Source organism: Lissotriton helveticus, chromosome 3_1, assembly GCF_964261635.1.
Source record: "Lissotriton helveticus chromosome 3_1, aLisHel1.1, whole genome shotgun sequence".
NCBI classification, from domain to species: domain Eukaryota; kingdom Metazoa; phylum Chordata; class Amphibia; order Caudata; family Salamandridae; genus Lissotriton; species Lissotriton helveticus.
The window spans coordinates 300,570,037-300,593,776 of record NC_136061.1 but is presented as its reverse complement, the minus strand read 5'-3'; the positions used below and the strand labels follow the sequence as shown (position 1 = coordinate 300,593,776).

Sequence of the window (23,740 nt, the reverse complement as noted above, 5' to 3'; positions counted from 1 at the left end):
CAAACATTTTGTTTACTTTTTATAAACCACCACCCATGTATCCTTCGTTCCTCGCTTGACTTGCCTTTGAGCTTGACCCAAACACCACTGAGAATTCTTGTTATCCACCCATACAGTTTCACCCACCCAGGCAGGCATCTTTTCTTGCACCTTCCACCCATCCTTCAACCACCCATGCATCTGATTCCTTTCAGCCACCTATGCATGCATCCCACGTATCCTTTTCTGCCAGTCCTAAATAATATTACATCTCGTCCGTCCATTCTCTTTCCACCCTTCTTTCCCTTTTCGTTCAAAACATCCATCAAGGTCATCTCATCTGATCTGACTTTTAGTCTTCTCCATAAAACTTTCAGAGCTGAGTTGAGGTCAGAAATAGAAGAGGCCATTGGTTACTCAACTCCCACCGCTAATTCTATTGCTAATGCTAAGTAAAGGGTGTCTTATTCAAGCGTTGTTCACAACAACTTCTTACTTACTAAGTCTCAACAGTACAGTGTACGTCCTTGTAGTGAGTGTAATGTAAATAAGTAAGGAATAGACCTTACCACGCCCGCCACTGCTGCTGGCTCACCCCCTGTAGCTCCTGCAGGCGCCGCATCTTCTGCTCCCTCCGAAATGGCCACGTCGCCATCACCGCTGGCCCCGGCACTGGTGGTCGGTAGTACGCCTAGAAAAAACATTACACATTTTTTAAATGCCATGTACACCTATCCCTATTTATTCTTTTTCACTAGCAAGATTGAAAAAAGGTTAATGCAAACAGATACAACTCTATACCAAATTGGGTACTAGAGTAGAGTAGACACTAGTAGTCTTATATGGTCCCTAGGATCATTTTATTCTACTCTTTGCTAAGTTAGCCTGAGACATGCAACCATTTTAGCTTTGTGTCTCATTTGCGCACTTTACCTCGCAGCTTGTTGTGTGAGATGCCTTTGAGTCTACATGCGCTCATACTGCTACTGTCTGAGCTCCTTACAAGGCCGAAAAACAAGCCACTTTGTTATGGAGTGCTGGTCAGTCTGTATTGCTTAGCCATAACATGCTACACTTTTTGGCATGACTGAGAAATGCTTGCATTATACTAACGTGCACCATTTTTCTCATAACAGGCAGAAGATTCCTATCTACGTAACAGAGCTTTGCAGAACGTATGATTTAACCATTACTTAGAGGTTCTAAGGTGAGGGGTCCCCCAGAATTTGCACAGAGATCTTTTGTCCTCCATGGACTTGTAGTTGTAACAATGTTTATTGTTTTAATCTTATGCATTTTGCTGTTGATGCTGGCTCCATACTGCATTAGAGAACAATGTACAGAGCTTGTGTTGTTAGTTGAAAATGAACCTTTTGAACTTACATCGACTCTGTGGTATTTGGTGTGGACTTACACGAGTGAGTGAGCGAAAGGGTGTGCATTGCTCCCGCGACTCGGAGAAGTCGAGAGTGTTATGGTCTGGGGTGTCTAATGATTGGGTATCTTTCGAGGGGTTAGGGGAGCTAATGAGTCACTATAGCTAGTTGGTCAGGGGGTTGTGGGTTCTGACTGAGGTGTGAGGGAGGTCTAACCTCCCATCACCAACGTCTTATTTTCTTGTGCATAGTTCTGTATATGCAGAATCCCTACAACAGTAGTAGAATGTACTATCCTATCAAAAATAGTAAAATATCTGGTTGGGCACCATTTTGTTGGTGGGAATTGTTGGAAAGCCTCAAGATTAAGAAGACTAGAAGAGGACAACCCAAAGTACTGGACTCAGTGGCTAGACCAATTTGTGAATCTGAGTTTTATTTAAAACCGTTTAAATAAAGAGTGCCCAACTGGGCAAGCTTAGGTACAGACAGACTAATAGTAGTAGTACAGAGAGTCATAGCAGAGGCAGTTAGAGGCAGGGATACCAAGAATTTAGAAACAGATAGACTAGATCGAAAAAGATTTTGCCAAAAATAGATTTAGGAAACCAAAATAATAATTCGGAAAAAATAAGGTGCAGTAAAAGTTAGGGAAATATAATTATTAATATTAACCACTGGAGGACTTACTGGGGCCAGTAGCAGAGCCCTCGGTAGAGGAGCGGTCCTGGCCCTGGTAGGCATCTTGTTCTTATCCCGCCGACTCTGACCCTGTCTTCTTGCCCCTGGGTGCTGATCATGTAAGATATAATAAAGAAAGAGACAAACATTAATGATTTGTGTGAAACAAATAAAATATTTTAAAAATCGCTCAAAAAACATTTTAGGAAACAACAAATGCAATAAAATTGACCTATCTAATCTGATCGACTCGTAGTATTGCGGGATTCACGGACCGTCTACTTATTATTTATGAACACTAATCCAGTGTCACATTCTGATTCCAGAATACTAACTAAGACTCAGTACCACCTGTCCTAGCCCACTGTTTCCAGATAGGCCAATTATTCATTAAGTCTGCATTTCCATTTATTTTAGCCCAAAAAAATGCATAGATGGAGGACACATGCATACATTTGTGCATACACCAAATTGTTGGTTGGTTGCTGCTGATCTTCTGTAAGTGATAAGGCTTTGGAAGGAGGAGCTATTTCAAGAAAGAAAAAAAGATTATTGAAACCAATACTCTTAGCAAAACAGTAACACAAAATCAATTTAACACATAGTGGCGCAGTAACACTAGCAAGCACAGGACATAACATTTGTGGTATGTATCTATCCTCCCATTTTCTCTGCCTCTCACATTGGTGGGAGTTTGAGGTATTATACTAGCACTATGGACTCGAGTACACAGTACACCATTCTGCTTCTTCTCTCTTGTTTAGAAAAATTACGTAACCTTGTTGTAGCCGGCATGCCAGCTACTTCAGCTTGCGCCCAAGACAAACATACTCAAGTCATGATGCAGACTGAAGTTAGTTTTATTTACTACTGTCTGCAGGAGGGGAAGCTGGTATTTTTCTATTACGGGTGGTACTTGCCATACTGTGTTACAGCAAGGGCAACTGCTCAATTTCACTTTCACCCTGCTCTGACTGCTACAAAAAGGCAGATGATATCTGTTCCAATGCACATTGCTTATATATGGGGGACGACATGAGGTTCTTTGTTTTGATTGATTGTGTAACCAGCCGATAGGCCATCCATGCCAGGCTGGTTGACACAGTCGAAAATATATTAACATAGGTAGGGAGTGGTCCTCAGAGTCGGAGGAAGGCGCTTGATAACTACATACATACACAATATATATGCTGTGCTTGCAAACTACTGTGAGTCAAGGGAGTATTCTGAGTGAAAATACAACTTATATTCTCCTCGGCTTTACTACTCTGGCGCGGTTTCTTTTACATTCTCTTCAAACTAAGACTCTCCATCCAGTAACAGTCTCCTCCACCTATGCTATCTATGATGAATACCATCCAGGCATCCATCCATTCAAAGTGAACGTCTATCATTCTTCTTAATCTCTCAACAAACCTTAGTTTGTTTCACCAATAACAAACATTTATTCTTTTTTATGAACCTCCACCCATGTGTCCTTCTTTCCTCGCTTGACTTGCCTTTGAGCTTGACCCAAACACCACTGAGGATTCTTGTTATCCACCCATACAGTTTCACCCACCAAGGCAGGCATCTTTTCTTTCAGCTTTCAACCATCCTTCAACCACCCATGCATCTGATTCTTGTCAGCCAACTATGCATGCATCCAACGTATCCTATTCTGCCAGTCGTAAATACCATTACATCTCGTCCGTCCTTCCTCTTTCCACCCTTCTTTCCCTTTTCGTTCAAAACATCCATCAAGGTCATCTAATCTGATCTGACTTTTAGTCTTCTCCATAAAACTTTCACGGCTGAGTTGAGGGCAGAAATAGAAGAGGCCATTGGTTACTCAACTCCCGCCGCTAATGCTATTGCTAATGCTAAGTAAAGGGTGTCTTCTTCAACCGTTGTTCACAACAACTTCTTACTTAGTAAGACTCAACAGTACAGTGTACATCCTTGTAGCGAGTGTAATGTCAATAAGTAAGGAATATAACTTACCACGCCCGCCACTGCTGCTGGCTCACCCCCTGTAGCTACTCCAGGCGCCGCATCTTCTGCTCCCTCCGAAAAGGCCACGTCGCCATCACCGCTGGCCCCTGCACTGGAGGTCGGTAGTAAGCCTAGAAAAAACATTACACATTTTTTAAATGCCATATACACCTACCCCTATTTATTCTTTTTCACTAGCAAGATTGCAAAGAGGTTAATACATACATATACAACTCTAGTACAAATCGGGTACTAGAGTAGAGTAGACACTAGTAGTGTTGTGGTCCCTAGGGTCATTCTATTCTACTCTTTGCTAAGTTAGCCTGAGCCATGCAACCATTTTAGCTTGGTGTCTCATTTGCGCACATTACCTCGCAGCTTGTTCTGTAAGATGCCTTTGAGTCTACATGAGCTCATACTGCGACTGTCTGAGCTCTGTACAAGGCCAAAAAACAAGCCACTTTGTTATGGAGTTCTGGTCAGTCCGTATTGCTTAGCCATAACATGCTACACTTTTTGGCATGACTGAGAAATGCTTGCATTATACTAACGAGCAACATTTTTCTCATAACAGGCAGAAGATTCCCATCTACGAACCAGAGCTTTGCAGAGCTTATGATGTAAGGAGTAGTTTCTGTCCTGTAACTCCAGTTCTGTAGTAGGGGTATCTCTGTTATAGTCATAATCTAGTGAATAGTCCCGCCCATGTGCGTGGACCCCGGAGCAATCAAAAATAATCTCTTACTGTGTCAAAAAATGCAGAAATGCATAGACACTTAAGAGAGAATTTAAAGACAGATAATGCAGCCAAAAAAGGCTACACTGTCCAGTACTTCAACTAGAAATTCCACCACAAAATCCACAAAACAGCAAAGCCTGTACAGATTTCCCTTGCTTAACAGCAAAATCCCTCAGGAATGATAGAGAGAAGAACCTGGACAGACAAGCCCCATAGGCTGCCATTATGTGGCTTAAATAGGATACTGTGCCTTTAAGGAACCTTCCAGAACCTTCTCCCAGTATCCCAGAATGCATAGCAGGTCCAACTTAGTTTCAGTTCTTTTTGAAGGCGTAAAAAACGCCAGACCTGTAGTATTATGTACCTGAACAAATCTCCACCGGGGAGGAGGGAGGGCGCTTATGACTATAACAGAGATACCCCTACTACAGAACTGGAGTTACAGGACAGAAACTACTCCTTCTGTAGTAGGGGATCTCTGTGTATAGTCATAATCTAGTGAATAGAATGGCAAGCCCATCCCCACATCAAGCGGCGGTGGAGAATATGAAATTACGCCACTATTGTGCGAACAAATTCCGCAGCGAAGCCTGCCCAACCTGAGCGTCTGCCCTGGCATCAGTGTCCAGGCAGTAATGCTTAGCAAAGGTATGGACCGACTTCCAAGTGGCCGCCTTGCAGATCTCTGCAAAGGGAACATTACGAAGCATAGCTGTCGTGGCAGCTTTGCCTCTGGTGGAATGAGCCTTAGGTTTACCCCCTAAGGTCTTATTAGCTTTGCAGTAACACAATTGTATGCAGGACACAATCCACCTTCGAGATGGACTGTTTAGAGGTAGCAAGACCTGTCCTGACTGAGCCATAATTAACGAACAATTGGTCTGACCTACGAATATCTTTAGTCTTATCAAGATAAAACTTCAGCACCCTCCTCACATCCAGGGAATGTAAGGAGTAGTTTCTGTCCTGTAACTCCAGTTCTGTAGTAGGGGTATCTCTGTTATAGTCATAATCTAGTGAATAGTCCCGCCCATGTGCGTGGACCCCGGAGCAATCAAAAATAATCTCTTACAGTGTCAAAAAATGCAGAAAATGCATAGACACTTAAGAGAGAATTTAAAGACAGATAATGCAGCCAAAAGGCTACACTGTCCAGTACTTCAACTAGAAATTTCCACCATAAAATCCACAAAACAGCAAAGCCTGTACAGATTTCCCTTGCTTAACAGCAAAATCCCTCAGGAATGATAGAGAGAAGAACCTGGACAGACAAGCCCCATAGGCTGCCATTATGTGGCTTAATTAGGATACTGTGCCTTTAAGAGAACCTTCCAGAACCTTCTCTCAGTATCCCAGAATGCATAGCAGGTCCAACTTAGCCTCAGTTCTTTTCGAGGGCGTAGGAAACGCCAGACCTGTAGCATTATGATCATGAACAACACTCCACCGGGGAGGCGGGAGGGCGCTTATGACTATAACAGAGATACCCCTACTACAGAACTGGAGTTACAGGACAGAAACTACTCCTTCTGTAGTAGGGGATCTCTGTGTATAGTCATAATCTAGTGAATAGAATGGCAAGCCCATCCCCACACCAAGCGGCGGTGGAGAATAAAATAACGCCACTACTGTGCGAACAGATTCCGCAGCGAAGCCTGCCCAACCTGAGCGTCTGCCCTGGCATCAGTGTCCAGGCAGTAATGCTTAGCAAAGGTATGGACCGACTTCCAAGTGGCCGCCTTGCAGATCTCTGCAATGGGAACATTACGGAGCATAGCTGTCGTAGCAGCTTTGCCCCTGGTGGAATGAGCCTTAGGCTTACCTCCTAAGGTCTTATTAGCTTTGTAGTAACACAACTGTATGCAGGACACAATCCACCTCGAGATGGACTGTTTAGAGGTAGCAAGACCTGTCCTGACTGAGCCATAATTGACGAACAATTGGTCTGACCTACGAATATCTTTAGTCTTATCAAGATAAAACTTCAGCACCCTCCGCACATCCAGGGAATGTAAAGACCTTTCCGCCGGAGATGAAGGATTCTGAAAGAACGTAGGCAAAGTGATAGTCTGATTGATATGAAAATCAGAAACAACCTTGGGAAGAAACTTAGGGTGAGTACGCATAACAACTTTAGCATTATGAAATACAGTATAAGGTTCTTGGCAACACAATGCCTGAATCTCACTCACCCTGCGGGCCGATGTAATGGCCACGAGGAACGCCGCCTTCCAGGACAGGTGCTGCAACGAAGCCTTATGAATGGGTTCAAAAGGCTCCTTCATCAATCTGGACAGCACCACATTCAAGTCCCATGAAGGCGAAGGAAGCCTGACAGGAGGGAACACTTTCTTCAAGCCTTCCAAAAAATCTTTGATCACAGGGATCTGGAAAAAGGAAGTCTGTGAAGGGCCTTTCCTGTAGGCAGTCAAAGCAGCCAGATGAACCTTAATGGAATGGACATTAAGGCCCGACTGCGCCAGATGAAGCAGATATGGAAGGATGACATCTTCCTTGCATGACGTAGGGTCATAGTTCTTAGACTTGCACCAGATGCAAAACCTCTTCCACTTGTAAGCATAGGAAGTCCTAGTGGAAGGTCGCTTAGCCTCCTTCAGTATGCCCATACAATCCTCTGGGAGATTCAGATGGCCATATTGCACTATTTCAGGAGCCATGCCGCCAAACTCAAAGACGAGAGGTTGGGGTGCACCATCCGCCCCCCGAACTTCGTGAGAAGGTCCGGCCTGCACGGCAGCTTCATGTGAGGAAGGAGAGATCGGTGAAGCAGGTCCGTGAACCACCACTGTCTGGGCCATTCCGGGGCAATCAGAATCATTCTCGCCCTGGATTGAGACAGCTTGATGAGAACCGCCGGAATCAGGGGAATTGGTGGAAAAGCGTACAGAAAGCTGTTCGACCAGTTGATCCATAACGCGTTCCCCAGCGTCCCTGGCTGGTAGTACCTGGAGGCGAAGCCTCGGCATTTGCTGTTTTCGGCGGTGGCAAACAGATCTACGTCTGGAGTTCCCCACCTTGCGAAGACTCCTCCTAGTACTTCGTCGTTTATGACCCATTCGTGGTTTTCCTGCACGATTCTGCTCAGCTCGTCTGCCTGAACATTCTGCACACCTGGCAGATGGGTGGCCGTTATCGACAGTCCTCGAGCCAGAAGCCAGTGCCAGATCGCCTGCGCCTCCTGCGACAGAGTGCGCGATCTCGAGCCCCCCTGCTTGTTGAGGTAATACATCGTAGTCGTGTTGTCCGTCTGAACAAGCAGAGAGTTGGTCTGAAAGGACGGATGAAAGGCCTTCAGTGCCAAGTGAACAGCTCTCAGTTCCAGGAAATTGATGTGGTACGTGGACTCCGTCGGGGACCACGTCCCTTGAATTTGCAGATCTCCGGAATGCGCCCCCCAACCTAGGAGAGACGCATCCGTCACGATGGTCTGTGTGGGAATGTCCTTGTGGAAGGGAACGCCTCTGAGGAGATTCTCCTTCGAGCACCACCACTTCAGAGACTGAAGAGCATGTAGAGACAGTCGTATCCTGTCGTCCCAAGAACCTCTCCTCTGGTCCCACTGATCCTCCAAGCACTCCTGCAGAGGACGCATCTGTAGCCGTGCGTGAGGAGTGAGAAAAATGCAAGAGGCCATCGATCCCAGTAGAGAAGACACGGTCCTCACCGTCGTAGACGGAGTTTTCATGAGAGCCTGAGCCTTCCGAACGAGTGATAAACGTCGCTCTTCCGAAGGAGACACGCTTGCTGACAGCGTATTGATGGAGGCCCCCAAGTACTGGATGCACTGCACCGGAATCGGGACCGACTTGGACATGTTGATGTGCAACCCCAGCCTGTTCAAGAGAACGCACGTCTTCTGGAAGTGTGCTCGAGCTTCCGAGAAGGAGGAGGCCTTGATCAACCAATCGTCCAGGTACGGGTAGACAAACACCTTGTTCTTCCTCAGGTGTGCCGCTACCACTGCCATACATTTTGAGAATGTCCTGGGTGCAGACTTCAGTCCGAAGGGTAGCACCGTGTACTGATAGTGATTGGTGCCGACTTGAAAGCGCAGAAATTTTCTGTGTTTGCATGCAATGGGCACGTGGAAGTATGCGTCCTGTAGATCTATGGCACACATCCAGTCTCCCCGTTGCAGCTGAGGGTAGATCTGATGCAACGACAGCATGCGAAACTTTTCTCTGCGAATCCACTTGTTTGCCTGCCGCAAATCCAGAATGGGCCTGAACTCGTTTTTGTCCTTCTTGCGGACAAGAAAGAACCGAGAGTACAGACCTCTTCCTCTTTGAGACAGAGGTACGTCTTCGATCGCCCTTTTCCTTAGCAGAACGTCCGCCTCCGTCTGAAGCTCGCGCAGTTGATACTGCGAGCTGACGGGAGGAATCGATGGAGGAGGGCTGGTGAAACGTAGACTGTATCCATTGCAAACAATATTCAGCACCCACTTGTCCTGAGTAATTTTTCTCCACTCTGCCAGAAAAAATTGAACGCTTCCCCCCACCGGAGCGGGTAACGGACGAGGGGGAAGTAACAGCTCAGGGACGGGACCCGGCCGGGCCCTTGGTCGCGGTAGAGGACTGTTGACGACCTCTACCACCCTGTCGCTTCTGGAAGGGCTGCCTGTACTGCTGCTGCTGCTGCCGCTGTTGATGTTGACCAGCAGACTGCCCCCTTCCACGACCCTGCGCCCCAAACCGACGCTGGTACTGTCGGAAGGGTTTCTTTTCCTTGGGCTTTTCCAGGCCCACTGCCGTCAGGGTCTCCGCTTCGGCCTTCATCCTGGCCATCTCATCATCCGCGTGCTTCCCGAAGAGGGTATCTCCGGAAAACGGGAGATTCGCCACGCGTTGCTGCGCCTCCGGTTTCAACGATGTCAACCTGAGCCAAGCATGGCGTCTCTGGTGAATCCCGTGGCAATATCCGTGCGCGGACAGCAACGATATGTCTGCTGCAGCGCCGATGGCCTGATTAGAGACCAACATCCCCTCCTTGACGATCTCCACAAAGTCCTCCTTGCGGTCTCGAGGGACGAGGTCTGCGAACTGCTCCATCGAGTCCCAAAGGGACCGGTCGTAACGTCCCAGCAAAGCCGAGTCACTGGCAGCCTTCATGGACGAGGCGGATGTCCCACACGCCTTGCGACCAGCAGAATCGATCCACCGGCTCTCCTTGTCCGGAGGCACCGTGGACGCAGGGGAGGTGGAATGAAGCTTCCGAGCAGCAGTCACGATGACTGAATCCGGTACCGGGTCTTTCCTCAAGAAGGCTGGGTCTGAGTCCGGAGCCCTGTACTTTTTCAGTATCCTGGAAGGGACAGATCTCACCGTCGCCGGCGTCAGGAATAGCTGTTCGGCGGGCTCAAGGAGCCCCGGCACCAGAGGTAACAGGGGGCGAGACAAGTGCCTCTTGTGTAAAGTCTCAAAGATTACCGAGGTAGAAGCCGTAGGCGCTTCAACCTCAATGCCCAACTTCGCCGCACCACGCAGGAGAACCTCCTGAAATGTGCTAATATCGTCTATCGGAGACACCCTAGTCTCCGGCGAATCGGACAGCGTGGGCGAGTAGGAACGGGTCCCAGAAGGAGAACGTGACCTGGACCGACGCCTCTTGTGATGATGCCTGGATCGTGATGAAGATCCGCGGCCACTCCTCGATCTGTCCCGTCTCCCCGAGCGAGACCTCGACCTCTTGGGCCTCGGACGCTCCTTCGGCCTCCCAGGGTCAGGAGCTCCAGGCTTCTTAGGAGTCTTCTTCGGAGGCGTCGGGAACTTAGGCATCGACACCTCCCTCGGTGGGATCGGGGGTGGAGGGGCAACCGGACGCGGGTCCCGCGGAGCCGGCTTCGGAGGCGGAGTAGGGGCCTTCGGAGGAGGACCCTTCGGCACAGCAGGCCGCGGAGGAGGCGTAGACGGCTTCATCGGAGTATCCACCCCGGAATGCGCCAGTCCCGGCGAGCCATCACCTCTACCAGAGAGTGGGGAGCCCCCCACAGTCCTGGGCCTGTCCTTAGGACCTACAGACGCTGAAGACCGGTGTCCAGACGACGACCGATGTCCCCTCGACGTCGAACGGTCCTTCGGCGTCGACCGAATCACACTCCTCGACGTCGAACCGTGTCTACGTCTCGACGTCGACCCCGACCAGATCGACGAGCCACGAAACCTCGACGACGGGCGATGGTGCCTCGACGGCGACCTCGACCTCTTCGCCGGTCTCGACGTCGACTTCCTGGATCGCTTCGACGGCGACCCTTTGGATCTCCTCGACGTCGACCTCTCCGACCTTCTCGACGTCGATCTTCTCGACCGTCTCGACGTCGGCCTTTCGGAATGCTTCGACGTCGACCTCTTCGGCGCCGGAGATGCCTTTCGTCTCGACGGCGACCTTGACGACGAGGATCCCCTCGACGACGATGTCCTCGACGGCGAACGGCGGTGTCGCCTCGACGGCGAGCGCCGACGCCGGGCCCTCCGATGTCGATCACTCGACGCCGACAGCGACGACGAGGATATCGACACCGGCTTCGACGGCGGCCGGAACACGTTCCTCGACGTCGACGGGCGACGTTTTCTCGACCCAGAGCCCTGGGGAGACCTGGAACTGGCCGTTGACCGTCCCCTCGACGTCGTGGTCAGCGCAACTGACCCAGACGGAGACCTTGGGCGCGGGCTGGTCTTCCTGCCCCTGGGGAGCCCCCCAGAGGCCTCAGCATGGGTAGAAGGAGCCCCTCCTGACCCACCTCGTGCCTTCAGCTTCCTCTCCTCAAGCCCCTGAAGCCTGATCTTCTTCCTCTCCTTCAGGGTCCTTCCAGAGAAGCTTCTGCAGATCCTACACTCCTCAGGGATGTGGGAAGAGGGAAGGCAGAGAATACAGACCTCATGGGAGTCTGTCTTGGCCTTCTTTCTTGAGCACTCAGGGCACTTGTCGAATAATGCAGGCATTATTGGACAAAAAAGAGTGCAGAAACACAGAAAGAAAGTCACCAGAGTACTTTAAAAGTACCAAAAATCGAAATCAGTGTAAAACACCAACAAAAACCCTTGAAAGGGAGAGCTCAATGCTCCAGGGTCCTGCTTGCAGGAGCCGGAAAAAAGAACTGAGGCTAAGTTGGACCTGCTATGCATTCTGGGATACTGAGAGAAGGTTCTGGAAGGTTCTCTTAAAGGCACAGTATCCTAATTAAGCCACATAATGGCAGCCTATGGGGCTTGTCTGTCCAGGTTCTTCTCTCTATCATTCCTGAGGGATTTTGCTGTTAAGCAAGGGAAATCTGTACAGGCTTTGCTGTTTTGTGGATTTTATGGTGGAAATTTCTAGTTGAAGTACTGGACAGTGTAGCCTTTTGGCTGCATTATCTGTCTTTAAATTCTCTCTTAAGTGTCTATGCATTTTCTGCATTTTTTGACACTGTAAGAGATTATTTTTGATTGCTCCGGGGTCCACGCACATGGGCGGGACTATTCACTAGATTATGACTATACACAGAGATCCCCTACTACAGAAAGACCTTTCCGCTGGAGATGACGGATTCTGAAAGAACGTAGGCAAAGTGATAGTCTGATTGATATGAAAATCAGAAACAACCTTGGGAAGAAATTTAGGGTGAGTACGCATAACAACCTTAGCAGCATGAAATACAGTATAAGGTTCTTGGCAACACAACGCCTGAATCTCACTCACCCTGCGGGCCGATGTAATGGCCACGAGGAACGCCGCCTTCCAGGACAGGTGCTGTAACGAAGCCTTATGAATGGGTTCAAAAGGCTCCTTCATCAATCTGGACAGCACCACATTCAAGTCCCACGAAGGCGAAGGAAGCCTGACAGGAGGGAACACTTTCTTCAAGCCTTCCAAAAAATCTTTGATCACAGGGATCTGGAAGAAGGAAGTCTGTGAAGGACCTTTCCTGTAGGCAGTCAAAGCAGCCAGATGAACCTTAATGGAATGGACATTAAGGCCCGACTGCGCCAGATGTAGCAGATATGGAAGGATGACATCTTCCTTGCATGTCGTAGGGTCATAGTTCTTAGACTTGCACCAGATGCAAAACCTCTTCCACTTGTAAGCATAAGAAGTCCTAGTGGAAGGTCGCTTAGCCTCCTTCAGTATGTCCATACAATCCTCTGGGAGATTCAGATGGCCATATTGCACTATTTCAGGAGCCATGCCGCCAAACTCAAAGACGAGAGGTTGGGGTGAACCATCCGCCCCCCGAACTTCGTGAGAAGGTCCGGCCTGCACGGCAGCTTCATGTGAGGAAGGAGAGAGCGGTGAAGTAGGTCCGTGAACCACCACTGTCTAGGCCATTCCGGGGCAATCAGAATCATTCTCGCCCTGGATTGGGACAGCTTGATGAGAACCGCCGGAATCAGGGGAATTGGTGGAAAAGCGTACAGAAAGCTGCTCGACCAGTTGATCCATAACGCGTTCCCCAGCGTCCCCGGCTGGTAGTACCTGGAGGCGAAGCCTCGGCATTTGCTGTTTTCGGCGGTGGCGAACAGATCCATGTCTGGAGTACCCCACCTTGCGAAGACTTCTCCTAGGACTTCGTCGTTTATGACCCATTCGTGGTTTTCCTGAATGAGTCTGCTCAGTTCGTCTGCCTGAACATTCTGCACACCTGGCAGATGGGTGGCCGCTATCGACAGTCCTCGAGCCAGAAGCCAGTGCCAGATCGTCTGCGCCTCCTGCGACAGAGTACGCGATCTCGAGCCCCCCTGCTTGTTGAGGTAATACATCGTTGTCGTGTTGTCTGTCTGAACAAGCAGAGAGTTAGTCTGAAAGGACGGGTGAAAAGCCTTCAGTGCCAAGTGCACAGCCCTGAGTTCCAGGAAATTGATGTGGTACGTGAACTCCATCTGGGACCACGTCCCTTGAATCTGTAGGTCTCCGGAGTGCGCTCCCCAGCCCTGGAGAGAAGCATCCGTCACGATAGTCTGTGTGGGAATGTCCTTGTGGAAGGGAACCCCTCTGAGGAGATTCTCCTTCGAGCACCACCACTTCAGAGACTGAAGAGCATGCAGAGACAGTCGTATCTTGTCGTCCCAAGATCCTCTCCTCTGGTCCCATTGATCCTCCAAGCACTCCTGCAGCGGTCTCATGTGCAGCCGCGCATGTGGCGTCAGGAAGATACACGAGGCCATCGATCCCAGCAGAGAAGCCACCGTCCGCACTGTCGTGGATGGAGTAGACATGAGAGCCTGAGCCTTCCGAAGGAGTGATAAACGTCGCTCTTCCGAAGGAGACACGCTTGCTGACAGCGTATTGATGGAGGCTCCCAAGTACTGGATGCGCTGGACCGGAATCGGGACCGACTTGGACATGTTGATGTGCAACCCCAGCTTGTTCAAGAGAACGCACGTCTTCTGGAAGTGTGCTTGAGCTTCCGAGAAGGAGGAGGCCTTGATCAACCAATCGTCCAGGTACGGGTAGACAAACACCTTGTTCTTCCGCAGGTGTGCCGCTACCACTGCCATACATTTCGAGAATGTCCTGGGTGCAGACTTCAGCCCGAAGGGCAGCACCGTGTACTGATAGTGATTGGTGCCGACTTGAAAGCGCAGAAACTTCCTGTGTTTGCATGCAATTGGCACGTGGAAGTATGCGTCCTGTAGATCTATGGCACACATCCAATCTCCTCGTTGCAACTGAGGGTAGATCTGATGCAACGACAGCATGCGAAACTTTTCTCTGCGAATCCACTTGTTTGCCTGTCGTAAATCCAGAATGGGCCTGAACTCGTTTTTGTCCTTCTTGCGGACAAGAAAGAACCGAGAGTAAAGACCTCTTCCTCTTTGAGACAGAGGTACGTCTTCTATCGCCCTTTTCCTTAGCAGAATGTCTGCCTCTGCCTGAAGCTCACGCAGTTGATACTGCGAGCTGACGGGAGGAATCGATGGGGGAGGGCTGGTGAAACGCAGACTGTATCCATTGCAAACAATATTCAGCACCCACTTGTCCTGAGTAATTTTTCTCCACTCTGCCAGAAAAAATTGAACGCTTCCCCCCACCGGAGCGGGTAACGGACGAGGGGGAAGTAACTGCTCAGGGTCGAGACCCGGCCGGGCCCTTGGAAGCGGTAGAGGACTGCTGTCTACCTCTACCCCCCTGGCGTTTCTGGAAGGGCCTCCTGTACTGCTGCTGCTGCTGTTGCTGCTGCTGATGTTGTCCGGCAGACTGCCCCCTTCCACGACCCTGCGACCCGAACCGCCGTTGGAACTGGCGGTAGGGTTTCTTCTCTTTGGGCTTCTCCAAGCCCACCGCCGTCAGGGTCTCTGCCTCGGCCTTCATCCTGGCCATCTCGTCATCCGCGTGTTTTCCGAAGAGTGTATCTCCGGAAAACGGGAGATTTGCCACACGCTGTTGTGCTTCTGGCTTAAGAGACGTCAACCGGAGCCAAGCATGGCGCCTCTGGTTAATCCCGTGGCAGTATCCGTGCGCAGACAGCAAGGAGATATCCGCCGCTGCGCTAATGGCCTGGTTAGAGACCAGCATCCCCTCCTGGACGATCTCCATGAAGTCTTCTTTGCGGTCTCGAGGAACGAGGTCCGCAAACTGCTCCATCGAGTCCCACAGTGCACGGTCGTATCGTCCCAACAACGCCGAGTCACTGGCAGCCTTCATTGACGAGGAGCATGTACCACACGCTTTTCGCCCAGCAGAGTCGATCCAGCGGCTCTCCTTGTCCGGAGGCACCGTGGATGCAGGGGAGGTGGCATGAAGCTTCCGGGCCGCAGTCACAATGACCGAATCCGGCGCCGGGTCCTTTCTCAAGAAGGCTGGGTCCGAGTCCGGAGCTCTGTATTTCTTGAGGAGCCTGGAAGGCGCAGACTTCACAACCGCCGGCGTCAGGAAAAGCTGTTCAGCCGGCTCGAGGAGCCCCGGCACCAAAGGCAGTAGGGGGCGAGACATGTGTTTCTTGTGTAACATCTCAAAGATGACAGAAGTCGAAGGTGTAGGCGCTTCAACTTTGATCCCCAACTTCGCCGCTCCGCGCAGGAGAACCTCTTGGAATGTGCCGATATCGTCTATCGGGGACACCCTAGTCTCCGGCGAATCAGACGGCGTGGGCGAGTAAGAACGGGTCCCAGATGAGCGAGACCTGGACCGACGCCTCCTATGGCGATGCCTGGATCTCGATGAAGATCCGCGTCCACTCCTAGACTTGTCCCGTCTCCCCGAGCGAGACCTCGATCTCTTGGGCCTGGGACGGTCCGCCGGCCTCCCCGGTTCCGGAGTCGTAGGCTTCGGTTTCGATTTAGGAGTCTTCTTCGGCGGCGGCGGAAACTTGGGTATCGACACCGCCCGCGGTGGAACCGGGGGTGGGGGAGTCACTGGAAGCGGGGCCTGCGGAGCCGGTCGAGCAGGCAATGGAGGGGGGGTCGGAGCCTTCGGAGGCGGACCCCTTGGTAAAGGAGGCAGAGAAGGAGGCGCTGAAGGCTTCTTCGGGGTATATACCTCGGAATACGCCGTTCCCGGCGAGCCATCATCCTGTCCGGATTGTGGGGAGCCCCCCACAGTCCTGGGCCTGTCTTTTCGACCTCCAGACGCCGAAGATCGGTGCCCAGACAGCGAGCCTGGGTCCCTCGACGTCGAGCGGCCCTTCGGCGTCGACCGTTTCTCACTCCTCGACGTCGAACGGTGTCGACGTCTCGACGTCGACCCCGACCAGATGGACGAGCCACGGAATCTCGACGACGGGCGATGGTGCCTCGACGGCGACCTCGACCTCTTCGTACGGCTCGACGTCGACCTCTTGGATCGTCTCGACGTCTTGGAACGTCTAGACGTTGAATGTCTCGACGTCGACGTCTTCGGCGCCGGAGACTTCCCCCGTCTCGACGGCGGTCTCGACGACGAGGATCCCCTCGACGACGATGTCCTTGATGGCGAATGGCGGTGTCGCCTCGACGGCGAGCGCCGACGCCGGGTCCTCCGATGTCGACCACTCGACGCCGACGGCGACGACGAGGAGATCAACACCGGCTTCGACGGCGGCCGGAACACGTCCCTCGACGTCGACGGGCGACGTTTTCTCAACCCAGAGCCCTGGGGAGACCGGGAACTGGCCGTGGACCTCCCTCTCGACGTCGCGGTCATCGCAACTGACCCAGACGGAGATCTTGGGCGCGGGCTGGACTTCCTGCCCCTGGGGAGCCCCCCAGAGGCCTCAGAATGGGCAGAAGGAGCCCCTCCTGACCCACCTCGTGCCTTTAATCTTCTTTCTTCAAGTCCCTGAAGTCTGATTTTTCTCCTGTCCTTCAGGGTCCTTCCAGAGAAGCCTCTACAGATCACACAGTCCTCAGGGATGTGGGAAGAGGGAAGGCAGAGGATACAGACCTCATGGGGGTCTGACTTGGCCTTCTTCCTGGAGCACTCCGGGCATTTGTCAAATAATGCTGGCATTATGGACAATAAAGAAGTGCAGGAACCCAAGAAGAAAGTCACTAAAGTACTTTAAAAGCACCAAAAATCGAATTTAGTGTAAAAACACCAACAAAACCCTTGAAAAGGGAGAGCTCAATGCTCCAGGGTCCTGCTTGCAGGAGCCGGAAAAAAGAACTGAAACCAAGTTGGACCTGCTATGCATTCTGGGATACTGGGAGAAGGTTCTGGAAGGTTCCTTAAAGGCACAGTATCCTATTTAAGCCACATAATGGCAGCCTATGGGGCTTGTCTGTCCAGGTTCTTCTCTCTATCATTCCTGAGGGATTTTGCTGTTAAGCAAGGGAAATCTGTACAGGCTTTGCTGTTTTGTGGATTTTGTGGTGGAATTTCTAGTTGAAGTACTGGACAGTGTAGCCTTTTTTGGCTGCATTATCTGTCTTTAAATTCTCTCTTAAGTGTCTATGCATTTCTGCATTTTTTGACACTGTAAGAGATTATTTTTGATTGCTCCGGGGTCCACGCACATGGGCGGGACTATTCACTAGATTATGACTATACACAGAGATCCCCTACTACAGAACCAGTACTTAGAGGTTATAAGGTGAGGGGTCCCCCAGAATTTTCACAGAGATCTTTTAGCTACCATGGACTTGTAGTTGTAACAATGTTTATTGTTTTAATCTTATGCATTTTGCCGTTGGTGCTGGCTCGCATACTGCAGTAGATAGCAATGTACAGAGCTTGTGTTGTTAGTTGAAAATAAACCTTTTGAACTTACATAGACTCTGTGGTATTTGGTGTGGACTTACACGAGTGAGTGAGCGAAAGAGTGTGCATTGCTTCCGCGACGCGGAGAGGTCGAGAGTGTTATGGTCTGGGTTGTCTAATTATTGAGTATCTTCCGAGTGGTTCAGGGAGCTAATGAGACATTATAGCTAGTTGATCAGGGGATTGTGGGTTCTGACTGAGGTGTGAGGAAGGTCCAACCTCCCATCACCAACGTCCTATTTTTTTGTGCATAGTTCTGTATGTGCAGAATCCCTACAAGAGTAGTAGAATGTACTATCCTATCAAAAATAGTAAAATATCTGGTTGGGCATTTTATTGGTGGGAATTGTTGAAAAGCCTCAAGATTAAAAAGACTAGAAGAGGACAACCCAAAGTTCGGGACTCAGTGGCTAGAGCTATTTGTTTTGTGAATCTGAGTTTTATTTAAAACCTTTTAAATAAAGAGGGCCCAACTGGGCAAGCTTAGCTACAGATAGACTAAAAGTAGTAGTACAGATGGTCATAGCAGAGGCAGTTAGAGGCAGGGATAACAAGAATTTAGAAACAGATAGACTAGATCTAAGAAGATTTTGTCAAAAATAGATTTAGGAAACCAAAATAATAATTCAGAAAAAATAAGGGGCAGTGAAAGGTAGGGAAATATAATTATTAATATTAACCTCTGGAGGACTTACTGGGGCCAGCAGCAGAGCCTTCGGTAGAGGAGCGGTCCTGGTCCTGGGAGTCATATTGTTCTTATCCCGCCGACTCTGACCCCGTCTTCTTGACCTGGGTGCTGATCATGTAAGATATAATAAAGAAAGAGACAAACATTAATGATTTGTGTGAAACAACTACAATATTTAAAAAAACGCTCCAAAAACATTTTAGGAAACAACAAATGCAATAACATTGACCTATCTAATCTGATCGACTACTACTATTGCGGGATTCACAGACCGTCTACTTATTATTTATGAACACTAAGGTAGATTTTCCACAGCCTTGGTGGGCTGAAATATTATGCAATTATTTCTTTATTGCTACCACTCAGCAGCAAGAAAAAAACATCAAGTTCTTAGAATAAAGAATATAGAATCTCTAAGAACATTCCACCTTCAACAAAAGTCCATATCATCATATGCTCCTCCTTCTGAAATTGCCTGCTAAAAGAGAGAATTACATTTTTTTTTCATATTTTGAGTCCTAAAACTGAAACAAATCCATCAAAACGAAATCTTCTTTCTTCCTCAAACGCGGAGTTGAGACATATCCAAAGTTCGGTCCATTCAGTTTGAATTCTGACCTGCATAAATACAACATATATTCATCAGGGTTTGGGTTATAAAATGGGAGCGATAATATTTGCCTCCGTGTCCTTAATAAAATCCAGATTTTCAGCCCACCAAGGCTGTGGAAAATCTACATTTGATGGCATGACACAGAGGCTAACATTATGCAAATTCAAAGCATATCAACAATACATTGAGCGGCACTCTCAATTGGTTTAAAATAAAATTTTCTAAAGACAGAATCTTTTGACCAATCTGCACTCTTTAAACTATCCTGTAGACTGCCTCCCAAGATTCGTGCTTTTGAAGCAGCTGCCCCTCTCACTGAATGTGCACCAAATTCACTTATATCTATGCCTGCTTTACTCATTAACGTTTTCACCCATCTAGCCAAAGTGGCCGATGAAGCTGCTTTATATGGATACTTGAAAGAAATGAGTTATTAATCCACTCCAACAGGTCTAAAAGGCTTTGTTCTACATTCATAATCCTTCACACAACGTACCACACAATGTTTTTCCTTTTCTAAAAGATAAGGATAAAAAACAGAAGTAGAATTAGTTTTCGTTCTTTGTTTAATATAAAAACAAACTCCTTCAGGAGTAAAACATCTGCTTGTTAAATCTAGTGCCCGAACATCTGAAACTCTTCTAAAAGAAAGAAGACACAATACCATATTAAGTTTAAAAGATAAATCTTTTAATTCCAAAAATCTATTATCAACCAGAGACTCATGTAATCGCAAAATAACAGACACATCCCAAAGAAAAGTATACCTTTGTCCAGGAGGATTAGCCAACCTGATACTTCTCAATATTCTTTTAACCATAATATTCTGTCCAACAGTCATTCCATTCACCAAAACATGTCCTGCTGAAATTGCAGACCTATGTAAATTCACAGACCTATATGCCAAAACTTTTTTATACAAATCTGTCAAGTAATTCAAAACTTGAACTACATCTGCTGATATAGGATCCAAATTCCTTTCCACACACCAACTGCACAAGTTACTACTTGTGTAACGATATATCTGTAAGAGACATTAGTTAGTATTAGATTCCTTACCTTAGAATATCCCCAGGCATCAGATTGGATCCGGAAATTTTTGCGTAGCAGTACCCTTGCGCGTGGGTAGGCGTCGTCTGCGGCTCCGCGTCCGGCGTCGTGGGCGCCGTGATGACGTCGTCGGAGTACTTAGACGCCGCCTCCGCGTGCTGACGTCAGTTCTTAGACACAGCTTTCCCGCGCCAGAAACGCAGAGCCATGTTAAAAACCAACACTGGTGCCATTGAAACTAGGGCCCTGAAAGGGGACAGCCCTAACCCTAGATATTGGTTCGCAGAACGGGGAGGATGGGTGGGTCGGTAAGGAATCTAATACTAACTAATGTCTCTTACAGATATATTGTTACACAAGTAGTAACTTGTGCATCTGAAAGAGACACGTTAGTATTAGATTCCTTACCTTAGAATAGATACCCCAGCAATACCAACCCCGGTGGTGGGTCTGCGAACCAAAATCACACCAGAAAGTCCCGGAGGACGGAACGGCCAAAGAAGCCATCCCTCCGGACTTGGCTGTCCAGGCAGTAGTGTCTTGCAAACGTGTGCAGCGGTGCCCACGTAGCTGCCTGACAGATGTCTTGTAAAGGCAATCCCCGGCCCAGGGCAGTGGTAGTCGCCGTGGCTCGGGTAGAATGAGCCCGCAATCCAGCAGGAGGCTCCTTCCTAGCCAAGGAGTAGCATGCCTGGATACACAGGATGATCCACCGGGAGATGGTCCGCTTGTGCACTGCTTTCCCCTTCTTCGCGCCCACGTAACCAACAAAGAGTTGGTCATCCACCCGGAACTGGCGTGTGCGATCCAAGTAGAATGAGAGCGCACGTTTTGGATCCAGACGGTGGAGCCGCTCTTCCTCTTTAGAGGGATGCAGTGGCGGGAAGAAGGTTGGCAAGGTGATAGACTGCCCGATGTGGAAGGCCGTGACAACCTTGGGCAGGAAAGAAGGTTTGGTACGCAGCACCACTTTGTCCGGATGGACAGAAAGGAAAGGTGGGGTACAAGAAAGGGCCTGGAGCTCACTCACTCTCCTGGCAGAGGTGATGGCAACCAGGAAAGCAGTCTTCAAGGTCAGAAGGCGAAGAGGACAGTTGTGAAGTGGCTCAAAGGGAGCGCACATCAGAAAGGTAAGAACCAGGTTCAAGTCCCACTGAGGCATCACAAACGGAACAGGAGGAAACGTGTGTGTGAGGCCCTTAAGAAATCTATTAACAATAGGGGACTTGAACAAAGAAGGTTGATCAGGCAGCCTGAGAAAGGCTGAAAGGTAGCCCTTGATAGTGCCCAGAGCAGAGCCCTGCTGGGCAAGAGAAAGAAGGAAGAGAAGGACTTCAGAAAGAGGGGCATTGAGGGGATCCACAGCCTTTGCTGTGCACCATGCCACAAATCTGTTCCACCTGCAGGCGTATACCGACTTTGTGGAGGGACGCCTGGCTGCCAGAATGATGTTACAAACTTCAGGAGGCAAGACAAATGGCCTCAACTGTCGCCGCTCAATCTCCAAGCATGGAGGTGGAGACTGGACAGGTTCGGGTGGAGGACCGTCCCCTGCTGCTGCGACAGAAGGTCCTCCTGAAGAGGCAGACGAACCGGGGGATCGACTGACAGACTGAGTAGCTCTGGATACCAGTACCTTCGTGCCCAGTCCGGAGCCACAAGGATGACTTGGGCCCGGTTGCGCTTGATCTTCTTCAGCACTCTGGGCAGAAGTGGTATAGGCGGAAAGGCGTACAACAGACCGCAACTCCACTCGCCACGAAAAGCGTCTCCGAGCGAATGCCGCCTTGGAAATTCCAACGCGCAGAACTGATGACATTGCGCGTTCTCTTCGGTGGCGAATAGATCTAACCAAGGCTCTGCCCATCGCTGAAAGAGGCCTTGCGCCACGTCCGAGTTCAGACGCCATTCGTGATCCATCATGCCCCGACGACTGAGCTCGTCCGCCCTGGCGTTTAGAGAACCTGTCAGGTGTTGAGCCACCAGGGTCACGCCCTGGCGTTCCAGCCATTGCCAAAGGCGAAGAGCCTCTTGACAAAGGATCCACAACCCCACCCCGCCTTGTTTGTTGCAGTACCACATGGCGGTGGTGTTGTCCGTGAATACCTGCACTACACGCCCCCAGACAGAGGGGAGGAATGCCTTCAGTGCCAGACGAATCGCCCGGAGCTCCAACAGGTTGATGTGGAGCCGGGTCTCCGCCGGAGACCAGAGGCCTCTGATCTCCGCCTCTCCCAAGTGGCCTCCCCAGCCCTGGAGGGACGCGTCCGTCACAACTACGTGCTCCGGTTGGGGAAGGGAGAGGGATCTGCCGCTGAACCAATCGCGGTCCGTAAGCCACCACTGCAGCTGTCTCACAGTGCCCTCCGAGATCAGGACGTGGTCGGATAGGTTGCCCTGATGCTGGGCCCACTGAAACTTCAGGTCCCACTGCAGAGCCCGCATCCGCCACCTGGCGTGATGCACCAGTAGGATGCAGGAGGCCATCAGCCCCAGAAGCCGCAGCGTCAACCTGACCGAAACCCAGGATAACGGCTGAAAGATGGGAATCAGAGCCTGAATATCCCGGACCCGCTGTTCGGGCGGATAAACCCGAAACCGCGCCGAGTCCAGAACCGCTCCGATGAAGAGGAGCTTCTGAGAGGGGCACAGGTGTGACTTCGGCACATTGATGGAGAACCCCAGCTGGTGCAGGAGGTCCGCCGTCGTCTGGAGGTGGCTGACGACTGTCTGGGGCGAGCCCGCCTTCAACAGCCAGTCGTCGAGGTAGGGGAAGACTGAAACCCCTAACCTGCGCAGATGAGCTGCGACCACCGCCATCACCTTTGTGAACACCCGTGGGGCGCTGGTAAGGCCGAAGGGGAGCACGGTAAATTGAAAGTGCTCGTGGCCCACCATGAACCGCAGGTAGCGCCGGTGGGCAGGCAGGACGGGGATATGAAAGTAAGCGTCCTGCAAGTCCAACACTACCATCCAGTCTCCTGGGTCCAGGGCAGCCAGAACCTGAGCCAGTGTCAGCATCTTGAACTTCTCCTTCCGGAGGAAGCCGTTGACGTTCCTTAGGTCCAAGATAGGGCGTAGGCCCCCTTTGCCCTTCTTGGGTACCAGAAAGTAGTGGGAGTAGCAACCACACCCTACTTCTGGCCCAGGAACGCGCTTGATGGCCCCCTTGGCCAAGAGGGCCGTAACTTCCTCCTGCAGAAGTCGCAAATGATCCCCCGATACACGGTGGTTCTGCGGTGGCATGGCTGGAGGAGTCGCCTCGAAGGGGAGGGAGTAGCCCCTTCGGACGATTTGCAGCACCCACCTGTCCGATGTGACAGTGCACCAGTGGAGGTGGTGATGGCGAACCCTGCCCCCCACTGGCATCACATGGGCCTGAAAGCACGGACTAGGAGGGTTTTGAGGCGGATGCTGCGGGGGAAGGAGTGGACTGCCCCCGACCGCCCGGATGGCAGTTCCCA

At 50.3% G+C, this 23,740-nt stretch overlaps 1 protein-coding gene across 5 annotated transcripts in view; it reads right to left on the bottom strand.

The window, feature by feature from the left end:
* Positions 1–23,740, bottom strand: part of LOC144822393 (uncharacterized) — a 69,196-nt gene that overhangs the window by 5,786 nt on the left and 39,670 nt on the right. For 3 of the 5 annotated variants that reach the window (XR_013608613.1, XR_013608614.1, XR_013608611.1), the window contains 5 exons: positions 18,621–18,721; positions 4,020–4,141; positions 2,490–2,562; positions 2,046–2,147; positions 549–670 (listed from right to left, as the gene is read on the bottom strand). Coding sequence is in view for 1 of the 5 variants with exons in the window: in XM_078679851.1 (XP_078535977.1) it covers positions 549–670; positions 18,621–18,721 (223 nt within the window). In the remaining 4 variants the exon portion in view is untranslated. The remainder of the gene's footprint in view (positions 1–548; positions 671–2,045; positions 2,148–2,489; positions 2,563–4,019; positions 4,142–18,620; positions 18,722–23,740) is intronic. The other 2 variants (XR_013608612.1, XM_078679851.1) reach the window with 1 other exon arrangement.